Here is a 24955-nt window from a genome sequence, read left to right on the forward strand (position 1 = left end):
TAGCCAAGTGAACACATCACCAACAGGGGGAAAACCTGAACTCATATGGCCCCCGATGTGAAATAAATAGCAGACAATATCACTTACTAGTATTTTTGACAAATATGTTAAACAAGAATCTAATCATGAAAAAACAATAACTTAAATATGGGACATTTTATAATACATCTGACCTAGACCATTTAAAAAAAAGTCACTGTTATAAATTTTAGATTACGTAGATGAGCTAGAAACAAACAACAAAAAGGTGGAAGAAATGCGCTGGACTCAGATACAGGACAGGAATAATCAAATGCAATGCATGGCCCTTGGCTCTGAGAGAGTGGACTATGGACTATATAGTAAATGATTTAATGAAATTACCTTTCTTTTTTTTTAATAGATTTTTAGAGAGAGAGAGAGGAGGGAAGAGAGTGGGGAGGGAGAGGAGAGGAAAAAGGAAAGGAATGAAAGAGAAAGAGGCCCTGGCCGGCTGGCTCGGTGGTAGAGCATCGGCCTGGCATGCAGAAGTCCCGGGTTCGATTCCCGGCCAGGGCACAGAGGAGAAGCGCCCATCTGCTTCTCCACCCCCCACCCCCCCTCCTTCCTCTCTGTCTCTCTCTTCCCCTCCCGCAGCCAAGGCTCCATTGGAGCAAAGATGGCCCGGGCGCTGGGGATGGCTCCTTGGCCTCTGCCCCAGGCACTAGAGTGGCTCTGGTCGCGGAAGAGCGACGCCCCAGAGGGGCAGAGCATCGCCCCCTGGTGGGCAGAGCATCGCCCCCTGGTGGGCGTGCGGGGTGGATCCCGGTCGGGCGCATGCGGGAGTCTGTCTGACTGTCTCTCCCCGTTTCTAGCTTCAGAAAAATACAAAAAAAAAAAAAAAAAAAGAAAAAAGAAAGAAAAGAGAAAGAAAAGGGGAGAGAGAGAGAAACATTGGTCTGTTTTTCCACTTATTTATGCATTCACTGGTTGATTCTGGTATGTGTCCTAACTGGGGACTGAATCTATAACTTTGACATGTTGGGATGACACTCTAGTCAACTGAGCTACCCAACCAGGGCTAACTAAAATTATCCTATTTAAAAGTCTACCCGACATATAAGTTTCATAAAGTTTAGGAAAATGAGCTACTAAAAAAATAAAAGACAATGACTTATAATATACATGGTTTATATAACTTCTAGAAAGCAACACTGCCAAATTATGCTTTTAGATATATGGCTGGCTGTCTTCAAAACAAAATAATCAAAACAGTTCTTGAAAGTATAATTTTAAAAAGTTATCCAAATATTTTAGTTTTAAGTTATGTTGTTTCCACTTTTGATATCTTTGGACAACAACCCCCCCAAAATTTTTTTTTTGATTTATTGATTTTAGTGAGAGAGGTAGAGGGAGAGAGAGATAGAGAGACAGGAACATCAATCTGTTCCTGTATGTGCCCTGACGAGGGATTGAACCGGCAACCTCGACGCTTTGGAAGGGTGCTCTTAACTAACCGAGCTACCCAGCAGGGCTAATTACCATTCATTTTTGAAGGTGTGAGATGTTATCAAGGTTAGAAAGGAGTGTGTACTTCTTATTAGGGGATGGATGCAGAAGTGTGCAGGAAGAAGTGTACTGATGGCTGCACTTTACTTGCACACAGCTGAGTAACAGAGAGCACATACACAAACGCGGTGCTGCAACACGTTAGCCATGGTGAAGCATACACAGCGTATATTCAGGGTACTAATTTCTTGATTATCTATGGGTTTGAAAATTTATAAAATAAAAAAATTGGGGAAAATTATAAATATTATATTCTTCTTATTCAGGTCCAGAAAGATAGGCTATTTTCATCTCCCCTACAAAAGAATGTGGAGTAGCAAGAACAGTAACAACGACAAAAGAAAAAAAATTTTTCAGCAAATTTTTCAGCTTTTGGTTTAACTTTCTGAGAATGAGATATAATGGGAAAACTCAAGTTCCCCCCCAGTGATGATATTTGCAGTACTAAAAAGACATTAATAAAAAAGATTCCTGGGTACAAGAAAACTCATGGCAATAAAATATACTTGGCTCTCATCTCTTTAGTGTTCACAGCTGATTCTTTTTATAGTTTAGGGATTTTAACAATAGTAACAACTACCTAGGAGATTATTTATTAGATGGATTGTCACCTAAGGGAAGCAGATTCCTGAAGTTATAGATTCTTAAATGGAGGCCCACAGACACATACGAGGCTCCATGGAGAGGTTTGAAGTAACACAAAAACCCTTAAACAAGATTGACAAAATTGTGCATAAATGTTCTGAGAAGAGAGGATCTGTAGCTTTCATTAGACCCTCAATGAGTCCTATGACTCAACAAAAATCCACTATGCTCCAGAAAAATACTATTCAGTATATAATTCTATGCTGGCTACCAAATAATAGGTATTTAAGATTAGGTTTCCATAAATTTCTTCGAGCTTTCTGAATATTAGAATTTTAGAAATAGTATCTAAGTACTATTTATTTTAAGAAATTATAGATTTTTAAAAAAAATTTTCAAACCCACTTAAAATAATTTGGGATTAGCAAACTAAAAAGGGATACAATTTTTACAAATGAGCTAATACATACCTTTGAGGTGGTGTTCGTGGGCTTTTAAAGATTGAAGCTTTAGGTCTATCAGATTTGGAAGACTTGCATTTCGCTTCATCTTCATACAATTCTGCCAAGGCCAACTATAAAATAATAGATATGTTATAAAGTATAACACCAGAAATCTACTCTTCCACACAACCAGAAATTATGAGTAAAATATAAATTTGTAATTGTGTTTTAAAGGTTTCTAGTGAAAAATGAAGGCTGCTGCTTCAGAAGATGACTCTTGTTCAAAATAAAACCAGACTTCACTTCTCACTTTATAAAACTAAACAAAGTGCCACATCTATTAGAATAAATTAAAGTTACAATATTATTTATTTTCAAATAACTATTCAACAGTTTCAAAAACTGTATTTGGTAACAGGTCATTCTCAAAGTTGAACCTACAATTCTACAGTCACAATTTGTTCTCATTAGAATTCAAAAATTATTTCATTTAGTTGTTCAAGTTTTCTAAGTCCAAACACATAAAACAATTGCAAAATTATCCTATTTAAAAGTCTACCCGACATATAAGTTTCATAAAGTTTAGGAAAATGAGCTACTAAAAAAATAAAAGATACTGAATTATAATATACATGGTTTATATAACTTCTAGAAAGCAACACTGCCAAATTATGCTTTTATATATATGGCTGGCTGTCTTCAAAACAAAATAATCAAAACAGTTCTTGAAAGTATAATTTTAAAAAGTTATCCAAATATTTTAGTTTTAAGTTATGTTGTTTCCACTTTTGATATCTTTGGACAACAACCCCAAAATAAATGCCCCCTGTATTTAAGTATAATTGGGATGGCCAAATCTGTGGGGAAAGAAAAACCCAAAATCAAACCAGCCAACCGACATATCAAACTAACCAACAAACAAAGTACTCCAAAACCAGATAAAGTGCTCCCTACTGGAAACACGAGAGACAAGAAAACTACCTAACAGGCCTGACCAGGCCGTGGCACAGTGCATAGTGCATCGGCCCGGGAAGCTGAGGACCCAGGCTCAAAACTGTGAGGTCGCTCGGTTTGAGCACAGGCTCATCAGCTTGAGCGAAGGATCACTGACATCACCCCATGGTCACTGGTTTGAGCTCAAAGGTTGCTGGCTTAAGCAAAGGGTCACTGGGTTGGCTGGAGCCCCTCAGGCAAGGCACATGTGAGAAAGCAATCAATGAACAACAAAGGTGCCACAACTATGAGTTGATGCTTCTCATCTCTCTCCCTTCCTGTTTTCTGTCCTTGTTTGTCTGTCTCTCTCATTTTCCCTCTCTCGCTAAAAAAAAAAAAAAAAAGAAAGAAAGAAAAAAAGAAACACTAACCTGCAGGGATTCCTTCCTTAGTAGAAAAAGAACAACAGGGAATTGGGGCAAAGTTAATTCTTTGAAGGTTCTATTAATCAACTTTTAAAACTATACACAAGAAAACCAAAAGGCTTTATTTTTCCTCCCTGCATTTTCATCCTCACCCTACCCCCACAGACGTCAACTTTGATATTTTTCACATGGTAATTTTGCTAGACATCATAATTATAGAAGTGCTCTCTAATCCAGAAGAACTGAATTAAATCCTAACTTAGGCTATTATTCTGATATTGGAAGAATTTAATTTCTCTGAGTGCTAGCTCCCTCTGTAAATGTATATTAAAAATTACCTTGTTTTATGGAATATAGACTGTACATGAAACACAAGAGAAGTGCTCCCTTACTAGAAGATATTATTTTAAAATGTTTAATGATTATATCAGTGTTTTATTTTCTCCAACTTTTTTTTCTTTCTGAAGTATTATCTATGTATCTCCTATGACCATTTCCTACCTTATCCCTTAAAAACAAGAAAAAGAGAGAATGAGAGACAGAGACAGACACTCTGACAACTTACCCAAAAATTTTTGAAATCTGTTCAAAACAGTATTTCTTTATGGACTTCCTTGTGAGCTGATTATATTCCTCTGCCTCTAAGAATTACTACTATGCTATTCCTTTTCACATCAATGGAAATGTTATCTGCATTTCGAAGGCTCATTTCAGCCATCCTTCATAAAGCCTTTCCTAATTTTCTTAACTAAATGATATTTCTTTTCTAAATCCTCATAGCATATGCTATCTTATTACTGGAATTTATACTAAACATTATACAGTATTGTCATCACTTGTCTTATTATTTTATCTCCCCAGTTATATTTTAGGTTTCCCAAATTGCTTCTAATATAGTACTTAATAGGCACCCGGCAAAATAATTGTGAATTATGTAGACTACAACACAACATAAATCATAGAGATATAGATAGAGTAATAAAGTTACAGATTTTAAAACTGAGATTATTTTTGCCATACAGTCTTATATCTTGTTAGGTTTTTGCTTTAAGATTTGAATAAATACTGTAAATCAAATAATTTTCTTCTCAGAAACGAATAAAACAAGCAATACCTTTTGACTCCATAGAATGTGGAATATATATTAACAAAATAGAAATATGGAGAAAATTATTTAAGAGCAGGTAGTCAAACTTGAAAGGTCCTGGTTATTAATGGTACATCATTAACTTAGAAGAAAATGAATGATTTTCAGAGGGAGCTAAGCCAGGATGCATGATGTCCCTGCAGCTTTATGTGGTATAAGTTCATTAGTAAATATTCAAAGAAATTTTATTCATATTACTTGACATAAATAAATTACCATTAGCAGAAGAAATAATGATTTAAACTGATCAAAATAAAGTGAAGTACTGGTCAAAACCAACAGAACAACAACAAAATCTCACAGATACAACACAGGTATTGTGAAGTACTGATGTATTGTGAGTTCTCAAGATTCATTGTTCCACAACTGACACTATTAAATTATGAAGGTATTTCAAAGACAGAGCACAAAATATGTAAGCATGGGTCATCTTTTCTCTAGAATTTGCAATGTGAAGAACATGAAAAGAAACCTGAAGGCAAAGTTACTGAGTGAGAAAACCAGGTATATCAGGTATATAACAAAAGGTTAAAAGTACTGGAATTCTAGCCCTGGCCAGACAGTTCGGTTGGTTAGAGCTAGAGCATCATCCTGAAGTGCAGAGGTTGTCAGTTTGGTCCCCGGTCAGGGCACATACAGGAACAGATCGAGGTTCCTATCTTTTTCTCTAAAATCAATAAAATAAACGTTAAAGGTACTGGCCGGTTAGCTCAGTGGTAGAGTGTTGGCCTGGTATGTGAGTGTCCTGGGTTTGATTTCTGGTCAAGACGCACAGAAAAAGTGACCATCTGTTTCTCTACCCTTCCCTCTCTCCCTTCTCTCTCTTTCTATATATATCTCCTCCTGCAGCCATGGCTCTATTGGAGCAAGTTGGCCCTGGGCACAGGATGGCTCCATGGCCTTGTCTCAGGTGATAAAACAGCTCGCTGTTGAGCAGCAGAGCAATGGCCCAGATGAGCAGAGCACTGCCTGTAAGGCTTGCCAAGTGGATCCTTGTCAGGGCACATGCAGAAGTCTCTCAGCCTTCCTGCTTCTTCTCACTTAAGAAAAAATAAATAAAAAATAAATAAATAAATGTTAAGGAAAAAAATGTGCTGGAATTCTCACTCTTCTAGTGACCAGAAGATACAATGCAGATATCTTTTATATAGAGTAACAACATCAGCATCACCTGGGAACCTTGAAAAATGCAGATGCTCAAGCCCACCCTAGATTTAAAGAAATTGGGGACACAGCCCAGCATCTGTGTTTAAAAAAGCTTTCCAGGTAAATTCTTATTTTTTCTTTCCTCTTTTCCAAACAACAGGAGGGGAGATAGAGAGACAGACTCCCACATGTGTGTCGACCAGGATCTACCTGGCAACCCCCATACTGATGCTCTGCCCCTCAGGGGTCATGCTTGCAATCCAGCTACTTTAAGCACCTGAGGCAGAGGCTCCACATAACAATCCTCAGCACCAAGGTTGATGCACTCGAACCATGACTGCAGGAAGGGAAGAAAGAGAGAGAGAGAGAGAGAGAAAGAGAAGGCAAGAGAGAGAGAGAAAGGGGAGGAGGAGGGGTCGAGAAGCAGATGGTTGCTTCTCCTGTGTGCCCTGAGCGGGAATAGAACCTGAGGCATCCACATGCCAGGCTGACCAGGTGATTCTAATGCCCACTAAAATGAGAATCAATGATACAAGCCCTGGCCGGTTGGCTCAGCGGTAGAGCGTCGGCCTAGCGTGCGGAGGACCCGGGTTCGATTCCCGGCCAGGGCACATAGGAGAAGCGCCCATTTGCTTCTCCACCCCTCCGCCGCGCTTTCCTCTCTGTCTCTCTCTTCCCCTCCCGCAGCCAAGGCTCCATTGGAGCAAAGATGGCCCGGGCGCTGGGCATGGCTCTGTGGCCTCTGCCTCAGGCGCTAGAGTGGCTCTGGTCGCAATATGGCGACGCCCAGGATGGGCAGAGCATCGCCCCCTGGGGGGCAGAGCACAGCCCCTGGTGGGCGTGCCGGGTGGATCCCGGTCGGGCGCATGCGGGAGTCTGTCTGACTGTCTCTCCCTGTTTCCAGCTTCAGAAAAAAGAAAAAAATAAATAAATAAAAAAATAAAAAAGAATCAATGATACAGAATACTGATATCCAACAAGATTAGGATACTTGTGGTAACTGTAACCTAGCATCAGATAATCTTAGTCTCTTCTTCCTTATAGAACTCTCTTTTTATCCCACCCAAAACTCAATCCTAATCCTAGTAAGTACTTAACCCTTTGAGTAGTGATTTTGTTAATCCTTTGAGTGAGGACGTACATGATTGTTCGTATTACTCAACGTGTTAAAGGTATCCCAAATTCCCAATTCCAACCTTATGGAAATACAGGATTAAGAAGAGATAGCTTTTTTGTTTGATATCATTCTGGAGGAAACTGGGAGAGAAGCATACATAAATTAATTCAATACTTTAAACTACTGTTAAACCCATGTGTGTGGCTGGACTAAAGGGCACCAAAAGAGTTACAAAAGTCTCTGAAAATGTTCAGAAATATAAGGTTTTTAGGGTTAGTACTGTCACTAACAAACCCACCCAAACTTCCCCCCAGAATGTTTCCCAATATGGGCAGACGAAAGGAGCAGGTAACCACTCCTGGTTTGATATCCACAGGAGATTTCTGCAGTTTCTAAGTCAGAGGCTCATAACACTGGGAAGTTTTCTGGGAGACAACTCTCCATCTTTTTCCTTGTGGGAAACGAGAAAGTCTCTCCTGATATTAAATGCCAACAAAACTGCACTGTGTGGTAGCTAAGATATATGTACTTAAGGGTACATTTGCTTGTTCCATTAGTAATATATCACCCTTTTCCTCTATAATACCATGGCGGAATCTTAAAGAAAGCTGTCAGGAAAGTAAAAAATATCTACTAAAAACTGCACTAACCAACTTTTAAAATAAACATGGCTAGATTAAAAACAAGATAATCCAAACATAATCAATATCCAAGAAGAGAGTCAAGGAAAAGAACATTATCCAATTCTTTTAAACCTTTGATACATACTCTATTTCTTCATATGTCATCACTTGTTGTTTTCAGGTTTCTTTGCAATTTCTTCACATTCTTACTAAATTCTAAAAGGAAAGATTATCAATACTTAGTGTATTTGATATACCAACTCACATTCATAAGAAAAAAACCCAAACCAAACCATATCTTCTTATTGATCATGGAAATGAGAACATTCTCACAATTAGTGACATCTACCAGAACATTTCTGATCATTAATCATACACTACTTCACTGGATTGTTAGTAAATTTGCCAACAATCAAGTGATCAATAATCAAACTGTTCTCATTGTACACATACAAAGAAATGGACTTAAGTAAAGATATTAAGTTACATATGTTTTAACTTTTATGGCATTAGAATAAACTAACAAGTGAAAATTACAGTATTTTTCACATTTAAGGGAAAAGGAACTAAATATTCAGCAAGCCAGTACTGGGCCAGGGCAATATGGGAATTGTGCACAGGGCATTTTACTGACATTACTTTATTTTACTCATGGCACCACCACCTCACCCCCAGTTTATAAATACACTGAGGATGAGAGAGGTTAAGACATTTATCCTGTATTCATATATTCACACACCTACTAAGTGGCAGGATCAAGATGCTAACCAAAGTTGGTCTGACCAGATACTCCACTTTTCCCCAGCATCCCGGGTTGCCTCTTAGTGATGGTGGTCTACAATAGAAAAGATAAGGGCCCTGGCTGCTTGATAGCTCAGTTGGTTAGAGCAGTGGTTTTCAATCGCATAGGGCCTATATTAACCTTCATACAATAGCAGGGTGGTTAACTCATTCATGGACCTGAACAGAATTTCTGGCAGGTCATGGTTGAAAACCACTAGGTTAGAGCATCATCCCTATAGACCAAGGTTGCGGGTTCAATCTGCAGTCAAGGTACATACAAGAATCAACCAATGAATGTATACATAAGTGGAACAACAAATAGATGTTTCTCTTTCTCTCTCTCCCATCCTTTCTCTCAAATCAATAAAAATAAATAAAAAATTAAGAGGAAAAGATAAAGTTGATGATAGCTTCCTATTCCTTAATTCTCTTTACTACTATTCAATTGACTTATTGGCACTGGAACTATTCTACACTGAGTTCATCTCCTAACCGGACCTCACCATTCTCCAAATTCCTCATTTTGTGCACTGCTTATTTTGGCACTTAGTCATACGCTGTCTTAAATATATTCATATCTTTTGCAAAAAAGGTAGGTAGAAATGTCTTTTTACACTTTCAACAGTGTACAGTACCAGCTGTGGATCTGATGTGCTGGGTGTCTAAGCATTCTCCAGAGCTTAGCAGTATGTTACTCGGCAGGTGGTCATGATGTTCGTTCAGAGAAGTAGAATGAAGGTGTCAGGTAACAGAACTGTAAAGAACTGTAAAGTAATAGAACTTTTCTACTAAGGCTGTGGATTCAGTGTCATTTATGTTTAATTATAGCTCCTTATAGATGGTCGTTTGTTGGATATTATCAATAAACTTAGAGGCAGAAAAAAGGCTAAACTGAGCAAAGTAGTGTTAAACACCGGATAAAGCAAAATTTGGCGCGCTCTTATTTAGTATCTACCTAATGTCAGTGTCCTATAATATCTTTTATAAAGTTTTATTTCCCCCTTTCTCAGGTGCATTGTTTTATAGACTGAAGCTTTTCCAACTAGGCTGTGCAGCCATAGGATAGAATACAGCCCCTTTAAAAGGGAAAAGCTACCTGATTTAAAAATAAAAAAGCACCATTTTTATATACAAGAAATCAAGACAGAAGAAACACCATCCAAGACAAAGATCAAACCAGCACACCTGTTAAGTGATCGCCGATTTCCCCACGACCACAGAAAAGCCTTCCTCCGCAGCAAGTTGTGAACCACTAAACCGACCTCACAAAATGCCCTTCTACATGAACAGCTGCTTTATCAATGGCCAGTGGGGTGGGGGTGAGGGAATGGACACTTGTTCCCACGCACTGGACGCCGCGCCGCCCTGGGGAGACGGGCCGCGCCGGAGTCACAACTCTGTGCTTAGATCGGATCTGGCGAAGCCGCCTTCCACATGGCCCCGCCCGCGCCGCCCGCCCTCGGCCGCTGGCCGCACCTGCAGGTCCCGTGCGCTCGGGGGCCGCGGCCCGGACGGCCTGTCGGGCCTGCCCGGATCTGCATCGCCGCCTTCCGCCATCTTTGATGCGCTTGCCCACGCCTGCGGCCGACGTGCCGCCTGCAACTTCCGGGGTCGGTTACCTGGCAACCGCAGGAGGCGGTCCCTGCGCGCCTCCGTTTCCTTCCCAGCCTGCGCGCGTCCCTCCTCTCCGTTGCCAGCCCACCTGCCCCGACTCTCTTTTTCCTTAAAGGAAGTGGAGTCAGAGAATTACTTTGCGGAGTATCCTCTGCGTGGGCCTCGTGCTCCCTCCGCGAAAAGCCTGAAGGTGGTGAGGCCGCCCCAGGGGGCAGCATAGGCTTGCTGGTTCGTTTAATTAAACAATGAAAACATCCTTTGGCTGTCGATCTGAGTAAAACTGCCCCTTTTCTAGTCTTCAAATATTCTTCTGTTCCCTATCAAGACTGGGTGGCACGTCGCCCCAAAGCGTAAATGCTCTTCGCGATCAGAACTAGAGACTACTAGGCCCTCCTCCATCTGAGGTTTATTTAAACTCGTATTTTATCCCAGGCACTTTTATGCCCCCCTGGAAGCAAAGGTAAAAAGTAGTCAAGCTCAGTATGAAACTCTCCAGTCAGTGAGGAGAAGAGCGATGTATATACAATTTGCAATAGAGCTTTGCAGGAAATGTGAGTGGAAGGTGGGGCATAAAGGAAAGTTTTCTGTTGGCACCTGCGATGTGCAGCATGCTAGATGCACTCCGTGTGTCACCTCTCTATCCCTCTACTAGATGAGTGTTGTTACTGTGTTATGCCCGAGGAAATTATATGGTCACTAAATTTCACCCTGCAGTAAATAGTGGTACCAGATAATAAACTTCTCATTTGTTGTCCCAATATTCTTTTTAATACACGTTCTGCCATAGAAAACCCTGGATCTTTTTTATGTCCCGTAGAGACAATGACATTTTGTCTGAATCTTAAAGGATAAATACTCCCAGTAGACTGTAGACCAAAATGCACCACAGGGAAAAGTATAGGTTTGAAGTATCATGTACATGTTGATAAACTACTACATGGTTGAAGCTTAGGAGAAACGACAACAGATGGGTGAGGTGGGGGGCTTGTGGAACTATTGATAGATTGCAGATGTAGGTTTAGGATAGATTCTGACATATCTAGCTTTATTGAAAAGATTAAACATTATCTCTGGGCCAGTGAGTCTCAAACATCATTGATACACATTAGAACTGTAGCCCCCACCTCAAGTACTCAGATTTAGTTATTATATTGTGGAACTAAAGCATCGTATTTTTAAAAATACTCTCCAAGTTGACTTTGCTTTTGGCGATGTCAGTATACCCGGAACTGGACCTGCCATCCCACTTCCAACAATTAAAAAAACTAGATAAAAATATATAATAACTGTTTTCAGACATTGAGAAACAGGCAGTACAGGTCTGTGATATACCAGAGAAAGGAAACAAGCAAGATGAGCTACGTTTGCTGTGGCTTTCTGCCTGGAACTTTCCTATGATGCAGGTGGGAACGGAGAATGGTAGAGCCACTTTGGAAAATAGTTAGTTTCTTCCATAGTTAAATGTTCAGTTATCATAAGACCCAGCATATCCACTCTAAGTATGGACACAAGAGGAATGAAAATATCTGTTGCAAAAATATTTGTACCCAAAGTTCATAGAAGCTTTATTCATAATGGCCCCAAACCGGAAACAAATAAATGGATACCATTTTGATAAATTCAGTAGAATACTACTCAACAGTAAGAAGGAAGGAATTACTGATTCACAGACCATAGATGAATCTTAAAGACATTATCTTGAATAAAGGAGACCATATGCAAAAGGGTAAATATTGTCTGATTCAATGTATATGAAATTCTAGAACAGGCAAGACTAATATTTACTGACAGAAAGCTGGTGGTGTGTTTAACAAAAACCTTCACGGCCAAGAGCTTTTCTGAAAGAAAGGGTTTATTGAGTCACATTCTAGCCAGAAGAAGGACCAGGTCCTGGGGCACGTAGTCTGAACCACCAGGAGCAGAGGTAGATGGGAAAGACCAACATGTCCTCCATCCTGGGGCTATCTGCTTTACAATGAGTTTGGGGAAAAAAGATGTAGTTGTTTTGAAAGAGTTTACAATGGCTGTGGATAATGGGGATGGGAAAAGGTGAAGAGAAGACAGTTCTGGGACAGGATCGTAGTTTTAAAGGAAGAAGTATTTGCTACTTTTGGATTGGTTGGGGGCATCAGTCTTAAAAGTTTGTGCATAAGCAATATGTGGTAGCCTCTGATGTTTGGTGCTTCCCTCTAGATAAAAGATAGAATAGTCAGCTGGAATTTGCTTCAAAGTTTCAGCTAACATTCAGGAATGTAAACAGTCTTTTGTTTCTGCCCACAGAGGTTAATTGGTTAACCTCCCTTGTCTCTCTCCCACATTCTCAGGCCTGGTATAATTAAATTTTGGACACTTCAGAATATTTCTCTTATCAGTTGCATGGATTGTTTCTTTGGGTAAGAATAAACTTGAAAAGTTTGACTGAAAAAAGGACATATGGGCACCTCTCTTCTTGTGTGTGACAGAAACAGAGAGAGAGAGTCAGAAAGAGGGACAGATAGGGACAAATAGGAAGGGAGAGAGATGAGAAGCATCAATTCTTTGTTTCTGCACCTTAGTTGTTCAATAATTGCTTTCTCATATGTGCCTTGACTGGGGGGCTACAGCAGACCGAGTGACCCCTTGCTCAAGCTAGCGACCTTGGGCTCAAGTCAGCGACCTGGGGCTTCAAGCAAACAATCTTTGGGCTCAAGGCAGCGACCATGGTGCCATGTCTATTATCCCACCCTCATGCCAGCGACCCTGTGCTCAAGCTGGTGAGCCTGAGCTCAAGCCAGCTACTTCAGGGTTTCAAACCCAGGTCCTCTGTGTCTCAGTCCGAAGCTCCATCCACTGCACCACTGCCTGGTCAGGCTGGGCACCTCTTGAGGTGATAGAAATCTTTATATCTTGATTGTGGTGGCAACTACACAGGTATATACATTTGTTAAAAACACACTGAGCTCTAGAGCTATATATACTTAATAGTGAGTGCTTTTGTGTGTGTGTGTATGTGTGTGTGTGTCTGTGTGTGTTTTTCTTAAGTGAGAAGCAGGAATTCAGAGAGACAGACTCCGGCATGCGGCATGTGCCTGACCAGGATCCACCCGGCAACCCACTAGGGGGCGATGCTCTGCCCATCTGGGGCATTGGTCTGTTGCAACCTGAGCCATTTTAGCACCTGAGGCGGAGGCCATGGAGCTATCCTCAATGCCTGGGCCAACTTGCTCCAGTGGAGCCTTAGCTGTGGGAGGGGAAGAGAGAGATAGAGAGAAGGGAGAAGGGTAGGAGTGGAGAAGCAGATGATCACTTCTCTTGTGTACTCTGACTGGGGTGAGTGCACTTTATTATATATAAACTATATATTTATAAATTTGGTTGAAAACACCTCTCCAAATGATTTCCAAATGATTTCATTGTCTGGCCATTGTTAAGAACCACTGATCTAAGGCAATTGGAAGCCATTAAAGGATTTAAAAAAAACTATTTATTTATTCATTCATTTTTAGAAAGGGGGAGAGAGAGAGAGACAGAGAGAGAAGGGAGTGAGGAGCAGGAAGCATCAGCTGCCATATGTGCCTTGATCGGGCAAGCCCAGTGTTTTGAACTACCAACCTCAGTGTTCGAGGTCGAGGCTTTATCCACTGCACCACCACAGGTCAGGCAATGGATTTTTGATTTAGAAAGATCACAGAGGCATCCCTGTGTTTACCAAATCAGAGTTAGGAAATTCAAAGGTTAGTATAACAATAAGTGGTGATCAGGACCTAAGTTTTATCAGTGGCAGTTGAGTAGAGAGAAGCAATAGTTGGTAGAGATATTTGGTTAGGACCTAAACGTTCTAGGGTCTGACATGTAGGATTACATGAAGAAAGAAGACTAAAGAATGACATCTGGCCATGGCTGGTTGGTTCAGTGGTAGAGCATTGGCCCAGCATGTGGAAATCCTGGGTTCAATTCCTGGTCAGGGCGGCCCACAGTCAAGGTACATATGAGAAAGCAATCAATGAACAACAAAGGTGTTGCAACGAAAAACTAATGATTGATGCTTCTCATCTCTCTCCATTCCTGTCTGTTTGTCCCTGTCTATCCCTCTCTCTAACTCTCTCTCTGTCTCTGTAAAAAAAAAATAAAAATTCCTGGTCAGGGCATACAGAAGTGACCATTTGCTACTGCACTCTTCCCCCTTCTCTCTTTCTCTCTCTCTCTCTCCCCCTCCTGCAGCCAAGGCTAGATTGGTTCAAGTACATCAACCTGGGTGCTGAGGATGGCTCCATGGAACCTCTGTTTCAGGTGCTAGAAATAGCTTGGTTGTGAGCATGGCCCCAGATGGGGGATGCTAGGTGGATTGTGGTTGTGGCGCATGCGAGAGTCTATCTTTCTATTACTCCTCCTTTCACTTGGAAAAAGAAGAAAAGAAAAGAAGAGAAGAAAGAAAAGGAAAGAATGACATTCAAGGTTTTGGTTAGATAATTTTATTAATGGTGATACCTATAAATTATTGAGTTGGGAGAAGTAAACATCAAAGAAAAAACATATGATATGACCATTTTATATTTAAAATTTATATGAGACTCTAGGGTAAAGCAATTGCAAATTTGGTCAGGGCATACAGGAGAAGTGACGATCTGCTACTGTACCCCTCCCCTTTCTCTCTTTCTCCCTCTCTCTCTCTCTCTTCCCCTCCTGCAGCCAAGGCTAGATTGGTTCAAGTACATCCCCCTGGGTGCTGAGGCTGGCTCCATGGAACCTCTGCCTCAGGTGGATATCAGGTGGCTAGGAGGGAATTTGGATTTGGAGATGCAGATTTGGCATTGATAACATATAAGTGATGGCGAAGTAGATGAGGCTTCCAGAGGCAGTGAGGCATGTGAGAAGCTGTGAGGACCGACAGTACACAGAAACACCAACATCGAAGGACTGAGTGAAGAAAGGAGAACATTTGAAGGAGACTTAAGGAATAGTCAGAGGTAAGATGCAGAGAAGAGACTGGAAAAATTAGTGACAAGGAGGTTTCAGGGAAGGGACCAACAGTGTTATTTCCTACAGATGATCAAGTAAGATTAGGACTGAAAAGTATCCACTAAATTAAGGGAAAAGGAGATTGCTGTTGCAAAAGTCACTAATAATTTCACAGAGAGGAAAATCCATATTTTAGTAAGTTGAGAGTGACAGCTTGGATGGTAAAGGCTATATTTTCAGTAGACTTAAAGCCAATGCTGTGCAGGAGGTGGCTTATGCTATCGGCTCATAAGAGCCTATTAAATTTTCAAGAAGTTTATAGGTAGCTGTTAAACAGTTATTAAAAATTAAATTATATGAACTCTAATAAAATCATATTAAAACTAATCTAGTAAATACTTAAAAATCATCATTTCCTGATATTTAAATACCTTTTATTATTATCTATGCTCTTGAGGTTATTTAAGTCTATTTTTAAATTTTAAATTGGATTTACTGGGGTGACATTGGTTAACTTAATAAAATTATACAGGTTTCAGGTGCACAGTTCTACAGCACTTCTCTGTACACCTTCTTGTGTGTTCACACCCCCAAGTCAAGTCTTCGTCCATCACCACTTATCCCCCCATCCCTCCTCCACTTCCCCACAAGCAATCTCCACAATGTTCTTCATGTCCATGAGTTTTTTATCTTCTTTTTGTCCTTTATTGCACAATCCCTTCACCACCCAGACCCAGCCCCGTGCCCCTGACAGCTGTCAGCCTGCTCTCTTTAACTCTGTCACTATTTTGATTGTTAGTTCATTTTGTTCATAAAATTCCACATATAAGTGAATTCATGTGGTACTTGTCTTTCTCTGATTAGCTTATTTCACTTAGCATAATGCTCTCCAGGTCTGTACGTGCTGTAGCAAAAGGTAAGATTTTTTTTTACTATGGTTGTATATTATTCCATTGCAAATGTACCTCAGCTTTTTTTATACACTCATTTACTTTTAGACACTAGGGTTGCTTCCATATCTTTGCTATTGTAAATAACACTGCAGTAAGCATAGGCGTGTATATCTTTTTTTGAATTAGTGTTTAGGATTTCTTCAGATAAATTTCCAGAAATGGAATTACTGTGTCATAAGGCAATTTCACTTTTAATTTTTTTGAGTTAACTCCATACTGCTTTCACAGTGGCTGCACCAGTCTACATTCCCACACCAGTGCACGAGAATTCCCTTTTCTTCACATCCTTACCAGCACCTGTTGTTTGTTGATTTATTGATGATAGCCATTCTGAGAGGTGTGAAGTGATATCTCATTGTGGTTTTAATTTTTATTTCTTTGTGGTTTTTGATGTTGAGCATATTTTCATATATCTATTGGCTATCTGTATGTCCTTTTTGGAGAAGTGTTTATTCAGGTCCTTTGCCCATTTTTAAATTGGATTATCTTTCTGGAGTTGAGTTTTATAACTTCTTTATACATTTTGGGCATTAAGCTTTTATTGGATGTATTGGTGAATATGTTCCCCCATTCAGTGTGTTGTCTTTTCATTATGTTGATGGTTTCCTTTGCTATGCAAAACTTTTTAGTTTGATATAGTCTCATTTGTTTATTTTTTCTTTTGTTTTCTTTGCCTGAGGAGATATATTAGAAAAAATATTGCTACAAGATCTGTCTGAGAGTCTACTGCCTATGTTTTCTTCTAGAATGTTTATGTTTTCCATTTTAACATTTAAGTCGTTTTTTTTCTTTCTTTCTTTTCTTTTCTTTCTTTTTTTTTTTTTTTTTTGAGTGAGAGAGAGACAGGGAGGGGGAGAGATGAAAAGCATCAACTCATGTTTTCAGCACTTCATTGATTTTCATACTTGCCTTGACTGAGGGGCTCCAGCCAAGCTAGTGACCTCTTGCTCAAGTCAGAGACCTTGGGCTCATGCCAGTGACCCTGGGATAGCATCAAAGATCCTATGCTCCAGCTGATGATCCTGTGCCTTCCCTCAAGCTAGTGACCTTGGGGTTTTGAACCTGGAACCTTAGTGTTCCAGGTGGACACTCTATCCACTGTGACACCACCAGTCAGGCTAAGTTTTTAGAGAATTTTGAATTTATTATTTTGTATGGTGTAAGAAAGTTTTCTGGTTTAATTATTTTTCAAATTTCTGTCCAGTTTTCCCAACACCACTTATTGAATAGACTGTCTTTAACTTATTATATATTCTTGCTTCCTTTGTCAAATATTAATTGACCATATCAGCATCAGTTGATTTCTGAACTCTTTATTCTATTCCATGGATCTCTGTGTCTCTTTTTATGCTAGTACCACACTGTTTTGATAACTATGGCCTTAAATTATAGGTAACTTTTTAAAAAGTATAGTTTGTTATCAGGCGGCAGCGGCATGATTCTTCCAACTGTATTCTTTTTTCTTAAGATTGCTGTGGCTTGGCCCTGGCCAGTTTGCTCAGTGGTAGAGCATCAGCCTGGTGTGTGAATATCCTGGATTTGATTCTCAGTCAGGGCACATAGGAGAAGCGTCCATATGCTTCTCCACCTTCCCCCTCTTGCTTCTTTCTCTTTTTCTCTCTTACCCTCCTGCAGCCATGATTCAGTTGGAGTGAGTTGGCCCCAGGTGCTGAGGATAACTCCATGGCCTCTGCCTCAGGTGCCAAGAAGAGTTCGATTGCTGAGCAACAGAGCAATACTCTTATCTACATGGGCAGATCATCGGCCCCCAGTGGGCTTGCTGGGTGGATCTCAGTCAGGGCACATGTGGGAGTCTGTCTCTGCCTCCCCTTCTCTCACTGAATAAAAAAAAATTGCTGTAGCTATTCGGGTCTTTTGTGGTTCCATATAAGTTTTTGGAATATGCCATTGGTATCTTGAGAGGGATTGAATTGAATTTGTAGATTGCTTTGGGTAGTATGAACATATTAATGATGTTAATTCATCCTATCCATGAACATGGTATATACTTTTACTTATTTGTATGTTTTTCAACTTGTTTCCTTAGTGTCTTATAATTTTCCAAGTATAGGTCTTTTACATCCTTGGTTAAATTTATTCCTAGGTATTTTATTTATTTTTTTTCTGATATTTACACCTATTATATCTATATGGTGGAGATAACCATATAATGGCATGCTACTGCACACTTGTTTGTTACTCTACATTCATTGACAGCCTGTTGGGAGCTTGAAATTTACTGTGGTTACAGTATTTACACTTCCAAAATTGGCAGATAACACAAATAAGAGTTTGATTGAACTGTTTTGTTGATTGTCTACTTTAGATTTAAGGATGTGATGAAAAAAATGTTTGCAATGCAGTTAAAACTTAAAGTGTTGGTTCTGGACTGTTGGCTCTGCATAGAGCATTGGTCCAGCATATGGACATCCTGAATTTGATTCCCAGTCAGGGAACACGTGAGAAGTGGCCATCTGTTTCTCTTCCCCTCCTTTTCCCCCTTCTCTCTCTCTTCCTCTCTTGTAGCCAGTGGCTCCATTGATTCAAGTGTCAGCCCCAGGCGTTGAGACTTGTTTGGTCTGAGCATCTGACCCAGATGGGAGTTGCTGGGTGGATCCTGGTTGGTGCGCATGCAGGAATCTGTCTCACTATCTCCCCTCTTCTCACTTAAAAAACAAAAACAAAAACAAAACAAACAAACAAACAAAAAACTTAAAAGTGTGCTGTATCTGTAACTGTTAAATTGTAAATAGCTAAAAGGGGGAAAAAGACATTTTTTTGCAGTATTTGAAAATCTTTGGTCCCTTAAAGAAAGAAGTTGCTCATGTTACATCATTGAGTTACTGCATATATTTGTATTGTTTCACACACATCTCATAAGAGATGAAAGCTATGGTATCTCTTCCTGTTCTTCTCCAAAGAAATATAATCACAAATATTTTACTTGCCCTTTATTCTTTAACTATTTTATATTTTCAGTGGTTGAGGGGGTTCAAGAATCCTTGAATTTATCCTGTATTGATTATCTTCCAAGAGCCTTTGTCTCACACTTTATTTGACATATAAAAAGTATTTTTCCTTGGAACTTAATTGTAATGCCTTATTATGTTTATTTTTTAGTTGTATTTATTTTTATATTTATTTATTCTTATTAACTAGAAACTTAATTTAACTTAATTTTAATGCCTTATTATACTTATTTTTTACTTCAATTAGACTGCAAGATCCTAGAGGCCCTGGGTCACATCTTTATCTCTAGTGCTTTAACATAGAACATGGAACATAATATGTACTTTTAATAAGTGAATGAATGAATGAATAAAAATAATAGGGATCCATAACTCAAACCCAAGTTTGACTATCTTAAAGCCCATTTTTCGTTCATAGAAAGTCAGGATATAATAAGACATATCAACAAAGATCTTTATCACATATAGATAGGAGAGACAAGAAAACATAGACCAATCTGACTTGTACTAATAAACTGCACCCAACTTTAACTTCTCAACATAAATAAAACTCACAGCTATATAATTTTACTTAATAATGGAACATCAAATAAGTCAATATCAGAGGTCATACACAATGGCCTTATTTCATCTTTTAAAACATTTTAAAACTGACTTTTTAATATTTACAGAATATAGAATATATATAGTTGCTTATTTTTTATGGATCATGTATATTATTTCACGTAATTTACAACAACACTCTATGTTAAGATTTGTCTTCATTCTATAAAAGAAGTAATTGTGGACCAGAGAAATAAGATTAATTTCCTCATGTCACCCAGCTATTTGGTAGCAAAGCTAAGTTTCAAATTTAGGCCCATTGTATAAATATTTAAAGTGTATGCTTCTCCTTTATAGTCTCCTGGGAGTTTTTTTTTGCATCTTCTTACATTGGTGACTGTTCCATTTCGAAGTTTTCTCAAGGTTAATTCTCATCATTATCTTCTTAACTACCTGATATGTCTTTTGAGCTTACCCTACCATTTTATCTCCCTTCCACCCTCTAAATAATGGTGTTCTCTAGAGTTCTGTCTTCAGCCTTTATTTTCTTAATGTATATACTTTCACTACACCATATCATCCACTCTTATACCTACTTCTTGCACACAGTAAATTCCCATTATTTTCACTAGTTATGTTTTATAAAGTTGCTCAGAAAACTGAGTTAGTGGGTACCAAGCCATTGTTCTTAGAGAAACTACAGGGTTAGGTTCCTGCAAGGTTCTGATCACATTTTCATCAATTGATTGATACATGGCCCTGTATTATGCCTGTTTTTGTTGAAAGACACGTTATTTAATATAAATTGCTGGTTCATTAACGCTGAACTCATGTCTAAATGGAGCTTATCTAATACATGTATTTTTTCTGCAAGGCACATCACAACCTTCCTGCAGCTAGGAACTTGGACTTGCAATAGCGGTTTCCATTATGCCCGGGGCAATTTTTAACAGAGAGAGAAAAAAAAAAAAAAAAGCAAAAACTATGATGTAAGTAGACCAGGCATTTGTTTACAGTATAAAAACTGAAACAAGAAGCTAAAACATTTTCTTGTTTGGCCCCTCAGCTGGGAACCTGTTCATTGGGCAGTTTAATTTTTATTTATTTATTTTACTGTGCACATGTTTGTGAATGACCACAAAAGTCCTGTGAGCATTGATTTGGGGTTACAAATATATTTTCTTGAGTATGTCAATATGCAAATATGGAATCTATGAATAGAGGATAGAATGCATTTAAGATTTCCCAAATTATTTTTCCAATACCTGCTTCTTATCGTCATATTCCCAATTGCTTTTTCAACTATTATTTACATTTGGATGTCTTGAACCAAAACCTCTTTTTTTCTTTAGTGCATTCCCCTAGGATGACAAATGGCCAGATGTTCCAAAGGCAAAGGAAAGAGAAAAATGGATTTCCTCTGTTTATATATGAGAAAGTGGCAACTGCCTGAATGGAAGGAGACAACCTTTGCCTCCTGGAAAGGGATGGAGAGGGAGCTGGGTCCTCACTCTAATCATTTGCAATGTAAATATATCTCTCCAGGGTCAGAGGAGCCACAGTGTCTGTTTCATAACTTGGAGATGCCTCCACAGTACTGTGCCTCATTTTCCCTTGCCATGTAAACACATACCATGAGAACTTCTGGAGTTCTCTCTCTGGATCTCTCACTATCTATGAAGTTGTAAGTTAACTTTCTGAGGCTTGCTCTTAGCTCAGGATTTGATATTTGTCTTATTATTATTATTATTATTATTATTATTATTATTATTAAGTGAGAAGAGGGGAGGCAGAGACAGACTCTCACATGCACCCCTACTGGGGTCCACCTGACAAGCCTCGTATCAGGCAATGCTCTGCTTATCAGGGCCACTGCTCCGTTGCTTGGCAACCGAGCTATTTTACTGCCTGAGAGGAGGCCATGGAGCCATCCTCAGCACCTGGGGCCAACTTTTGCTTGAACTATTCGAGCTATGGCTGCAGAAGGGGAAGAGAGAGAGAGAGTGATATGGAGGGGACACTTCTCCTGTGTGCCCTGACAGGGAATTGAACCAGGACATCTACAGGCCAGGCCAAGGCTCTACTGCTGAGTGCTCTACCGGCCAGGGAGTATTTGATCTTCTTTAGAAAAATGTATTCTGAAAACACCAACTCTGTAGAAACAGAAAAAGATTTTATCTAAGCTCCACAGATCAGTGCCTGACTATGCCAAAGTAAACACCATCCTCTTTAACTCATACCTTATCCTACTTGCTCCTCAAAAAATGTAAGAGAGGTTCACTGCCACGCTCGAGGTTATATCTATAATGTTTTCTAGGTTTATTGCAAAAGCCTATTTTTCTGTCTTCTCTGATTAAGATCTGGAGAGTCTGGGGTAGAGTTTGGCATCTCAGGTTACTCAAAGCAGTTCACTTGGACACTAGTTAGTGTGTATTTCCTGTGGCTCCTGCTCTACTATGCAGCACTGTCCCCAGGGTGAAGGTGGAGTTTCTCCCTCTCCAATTCCCAAATCCAAATTCTCAATCTTTACCAATTAGATAAAATGCTTTAAAATAATTATTACTGCCTGACCGGGTGGTGGCGCAGTGGATAGAGCATTGGACTGAGATGCGGAGGACCTCAGGTTTGAGACCTCGAAGTCGCCAGCTTGAGCACAGGCTCATCTGGTTTGAGCAAGGCTCACCAGCTTGAGCCCAAGGTTGCTGGCTCAAGCAAAGGGTCACTCAGTCTGCTGTAGGCCCCCCCTTCCCCGTCAAGACACATATGGAAAAGCAATCAACGAACAGCTAAGGTGCCGCAATGAAGAATTGATCTCATTTCTCTCCCTTCCTGTCTGTCCCTCTCTCTGACTCTCTCTGCCACAAAATAAATAAATAAATAAAATTAAAATGCTTAAAAAAATATTACTGAGCAGTCCCTTAAGGTTTTACCTGCCATTCTGAACTGTTATCAAGCAATTACGTTTTAAAATTGGGAATTCACTGTTTTCTTTTCTTTTTTTTTTGTATTTTTCTGAAGTTGGAAACGGGGAAGCAGTCAGACAGACTCCCACATGTGCCCAACCGGGATCCACCCGGCATGCCCACCAGGGGGCGATGCTCTGCCCATCTGGGGCGTTGCTCTGTTGCAACCAGAGCCATTCTAGCGCCTGAGGCAGAGGCCATAGAACCATCCTCAGCACCTGGGCCAACTTTGCTCCAATGGAGCCTTGGCTGCAGGAGGGGAAGAGAGAGACAGAGAGGAAGGAGAGGGGGAGGGGTGGAGAAGCAGATGGGTGCTTCTCCTGTGTGCCCTGGCCAGGAATCGAACCCGGGATTCCTGCTTGCCAGGCCGACGCTCTACCACTGAACAAACCAGCCAGGGCTGGAAGCAATTACATTTTAACAAATTCCCTTAGTAGAATTCGGGTGAATACAACCAGTTCAATCTTAGCAGATTCATGCATTTTTGATATTGCAGTGACCTTCTGAGTTTACTTCTGATTGATCTTGGCTTTATGAGGTGTTTCTTGGCCTATCAATGAAGTGTTCCTGCACTTAAAAAACAAACAAAATAAGCATGTGTAATGCAAAATAGGCTCACCAGAGGGAGTACCAGCACACAGATTTCAGCTGTAAATTGAGCATACAACTCCAGTTTCACATACTTTCCAATTTTTATTGAACATGAGAGTACAGTTTTATATAAAATATAGGTGAGAGAATTAAATGCATTATTGTGATTGTTAATGTGTAGAAATGTAAGGTTGAATGTGTTGTAAAAAAAAAGAGAGAATGAGAGGGAGACAGAGTGAGAAAATAAATGAATTGTGGATATGAAATTCTCAATGGTTGTTTCTGTTAATTGCCTAATAGGTCAAGAAAGATAGTTTTTAAAAAATTATTTAAAACATTTAGTGCAACAATCTTATTAATTAATTCTATTGCAAATTTTAACCAAGCTATTCTTAAACCCTCATCTTTTTGTGAAAGCACTCTTTCTGGAGATTTAGCAAACATCTGATGTTCTGCTTCTCCATTGCCCCAGGCCCTTCCCATCTCTCCTGTTTTACCCCTCTACCTTAGCCTCAAGAAAAACACTCCCAAGCTTCACTTTCAGAGTAAGGATAAAAATTAGGTCAGTAAATATAAATTAAAAAATGCAATATATAAAAATTCACCCTAAATTCCCACTGTGACATCAGGATCCTGCCTGTCTAGAGGAGTGAGCCTGACAGTTGAGTTTACATTTTCTAGATCCAATAGGTTATTCTTCATTGTCTAAGGGCAGCATAAATCTGAAAAGACAAATCTTTGAGTTATGAGATTTAAGACTTAAACATTTATTCTTGAATTAAAAGAACTGTCTGGCTTTTGAAACTGGATGAGATTCATTTTGGCCTGCTGCTATTTGACTCTGACTGTAGCCAAGAAAAGATGAGGTGAAGGTTAAATAACATTTTTTTTGAGAGTAGATGGGGAAAAAAGAAGTATTCACTTGTTCTACTTAGTTGTTTACCCATTGATTGCTTCTTATATGTTCCCTGAGCGGGGCTTGAACTGGCGATCTCAGTGTCAAGCCAGTGCCCTCTGGATCAAGCTGGCGATCCCAACCAGAGACCTTTATGCTCTGGGACGACTCTCTATCCACTGCACCACCAACCAGGACAAACAGCTTTGACATTATTCATGTTCATGCTTCTTTGCTCTTTATAGTAGAGAAGATAGAAAGAAGTTCTTGCTGGTTTCCTCTTTTAACTTTTTATTTATCTTTTACTTCTTGCCAAGTAATGGGAATTGATTTGATCGAAAGACTTGGTGCCCTCAGAGTAAGCACAACTATATAAACAGTGTCTTCCCCTGAGAGTAATAGCCTTAGGCAGAGAGATTAAAGGAATATGTCTATTAAATAAGTACATATGGCCAAAGTAAGTGGATGCATTTAGGGCTGCACCAGGCAGCAGTAATGGGCATTGTTGTTGCCCAGGCACAAGTTGGAGATTTTCAAAGAGTATCACTCACTAGAATGAGATATCACCTGTGGAGCTCAGGAGTTAATGATTAATTCAGCCCATTGTACTAAGTGAAATGAGCCAGAGGAATTTAAAAGACAAATATACTTGATATTACTTATATGTTGTTGGGCAGATAAAATATATTATGCTCACTTTGTTAAAAATGGCGCTGCCCACGTGAGGCTGTTGCCCAGGTGATATTAATGTGTGTTGAGA

The 24955-nt window shown here is 39.6% G+C and overlaps 1 protein-coding gene across 3 annotated transcripts in view; it reads right to left on the reverse strand.

The window, feature by feature from the left end:
* The window catches only part of UBXN2B (UBX domain protein 2B), a 31915-nt gene extending 21616 nt beyond the window's left edge, over positions 1 to 10299 (reverse strand). For all 3 annotated transcript variants that reach the window (XM_066379022.1, XM_066379021.1, XM_066379023.1), the window contains exons 1-2: positions 10206 to 10299; positions 2583 to 2686 (exon numbers count right to left, since the gene is read on the reverse strand). In XM_066379022.1, coding sequence (XP_066235119.1) covers positions 2583 to 2686; positions 10206 to 10286 — 185 coding nt within the window. In that variant the 5' untranslated portion in view covers positions 10287 to 10299. The remainder of the gene's footprint in view (positions 1 to 2582; positions 2687 to 10205) is intronic.
* Positions 10300 to 24955: the final 14656 nt, after the last annotated feature.

The sequence above is a fragment of the Saccopteryx leptura genome, chromosome 3 (genome assembly GCF_036850995.1).
Source record: "Saccopteryx leptura isolate mSacLep1 chromosome 3, mSacLep1_pri_phased_curated, whole genome shotgun sequence".
NCBI classification, from domain to species: Eukaryota; Metazoa; Chordata; class Mammalia; order Chiroptera; family Emballonuridae; genus Saccopteryx; species Saccopteryx leptura.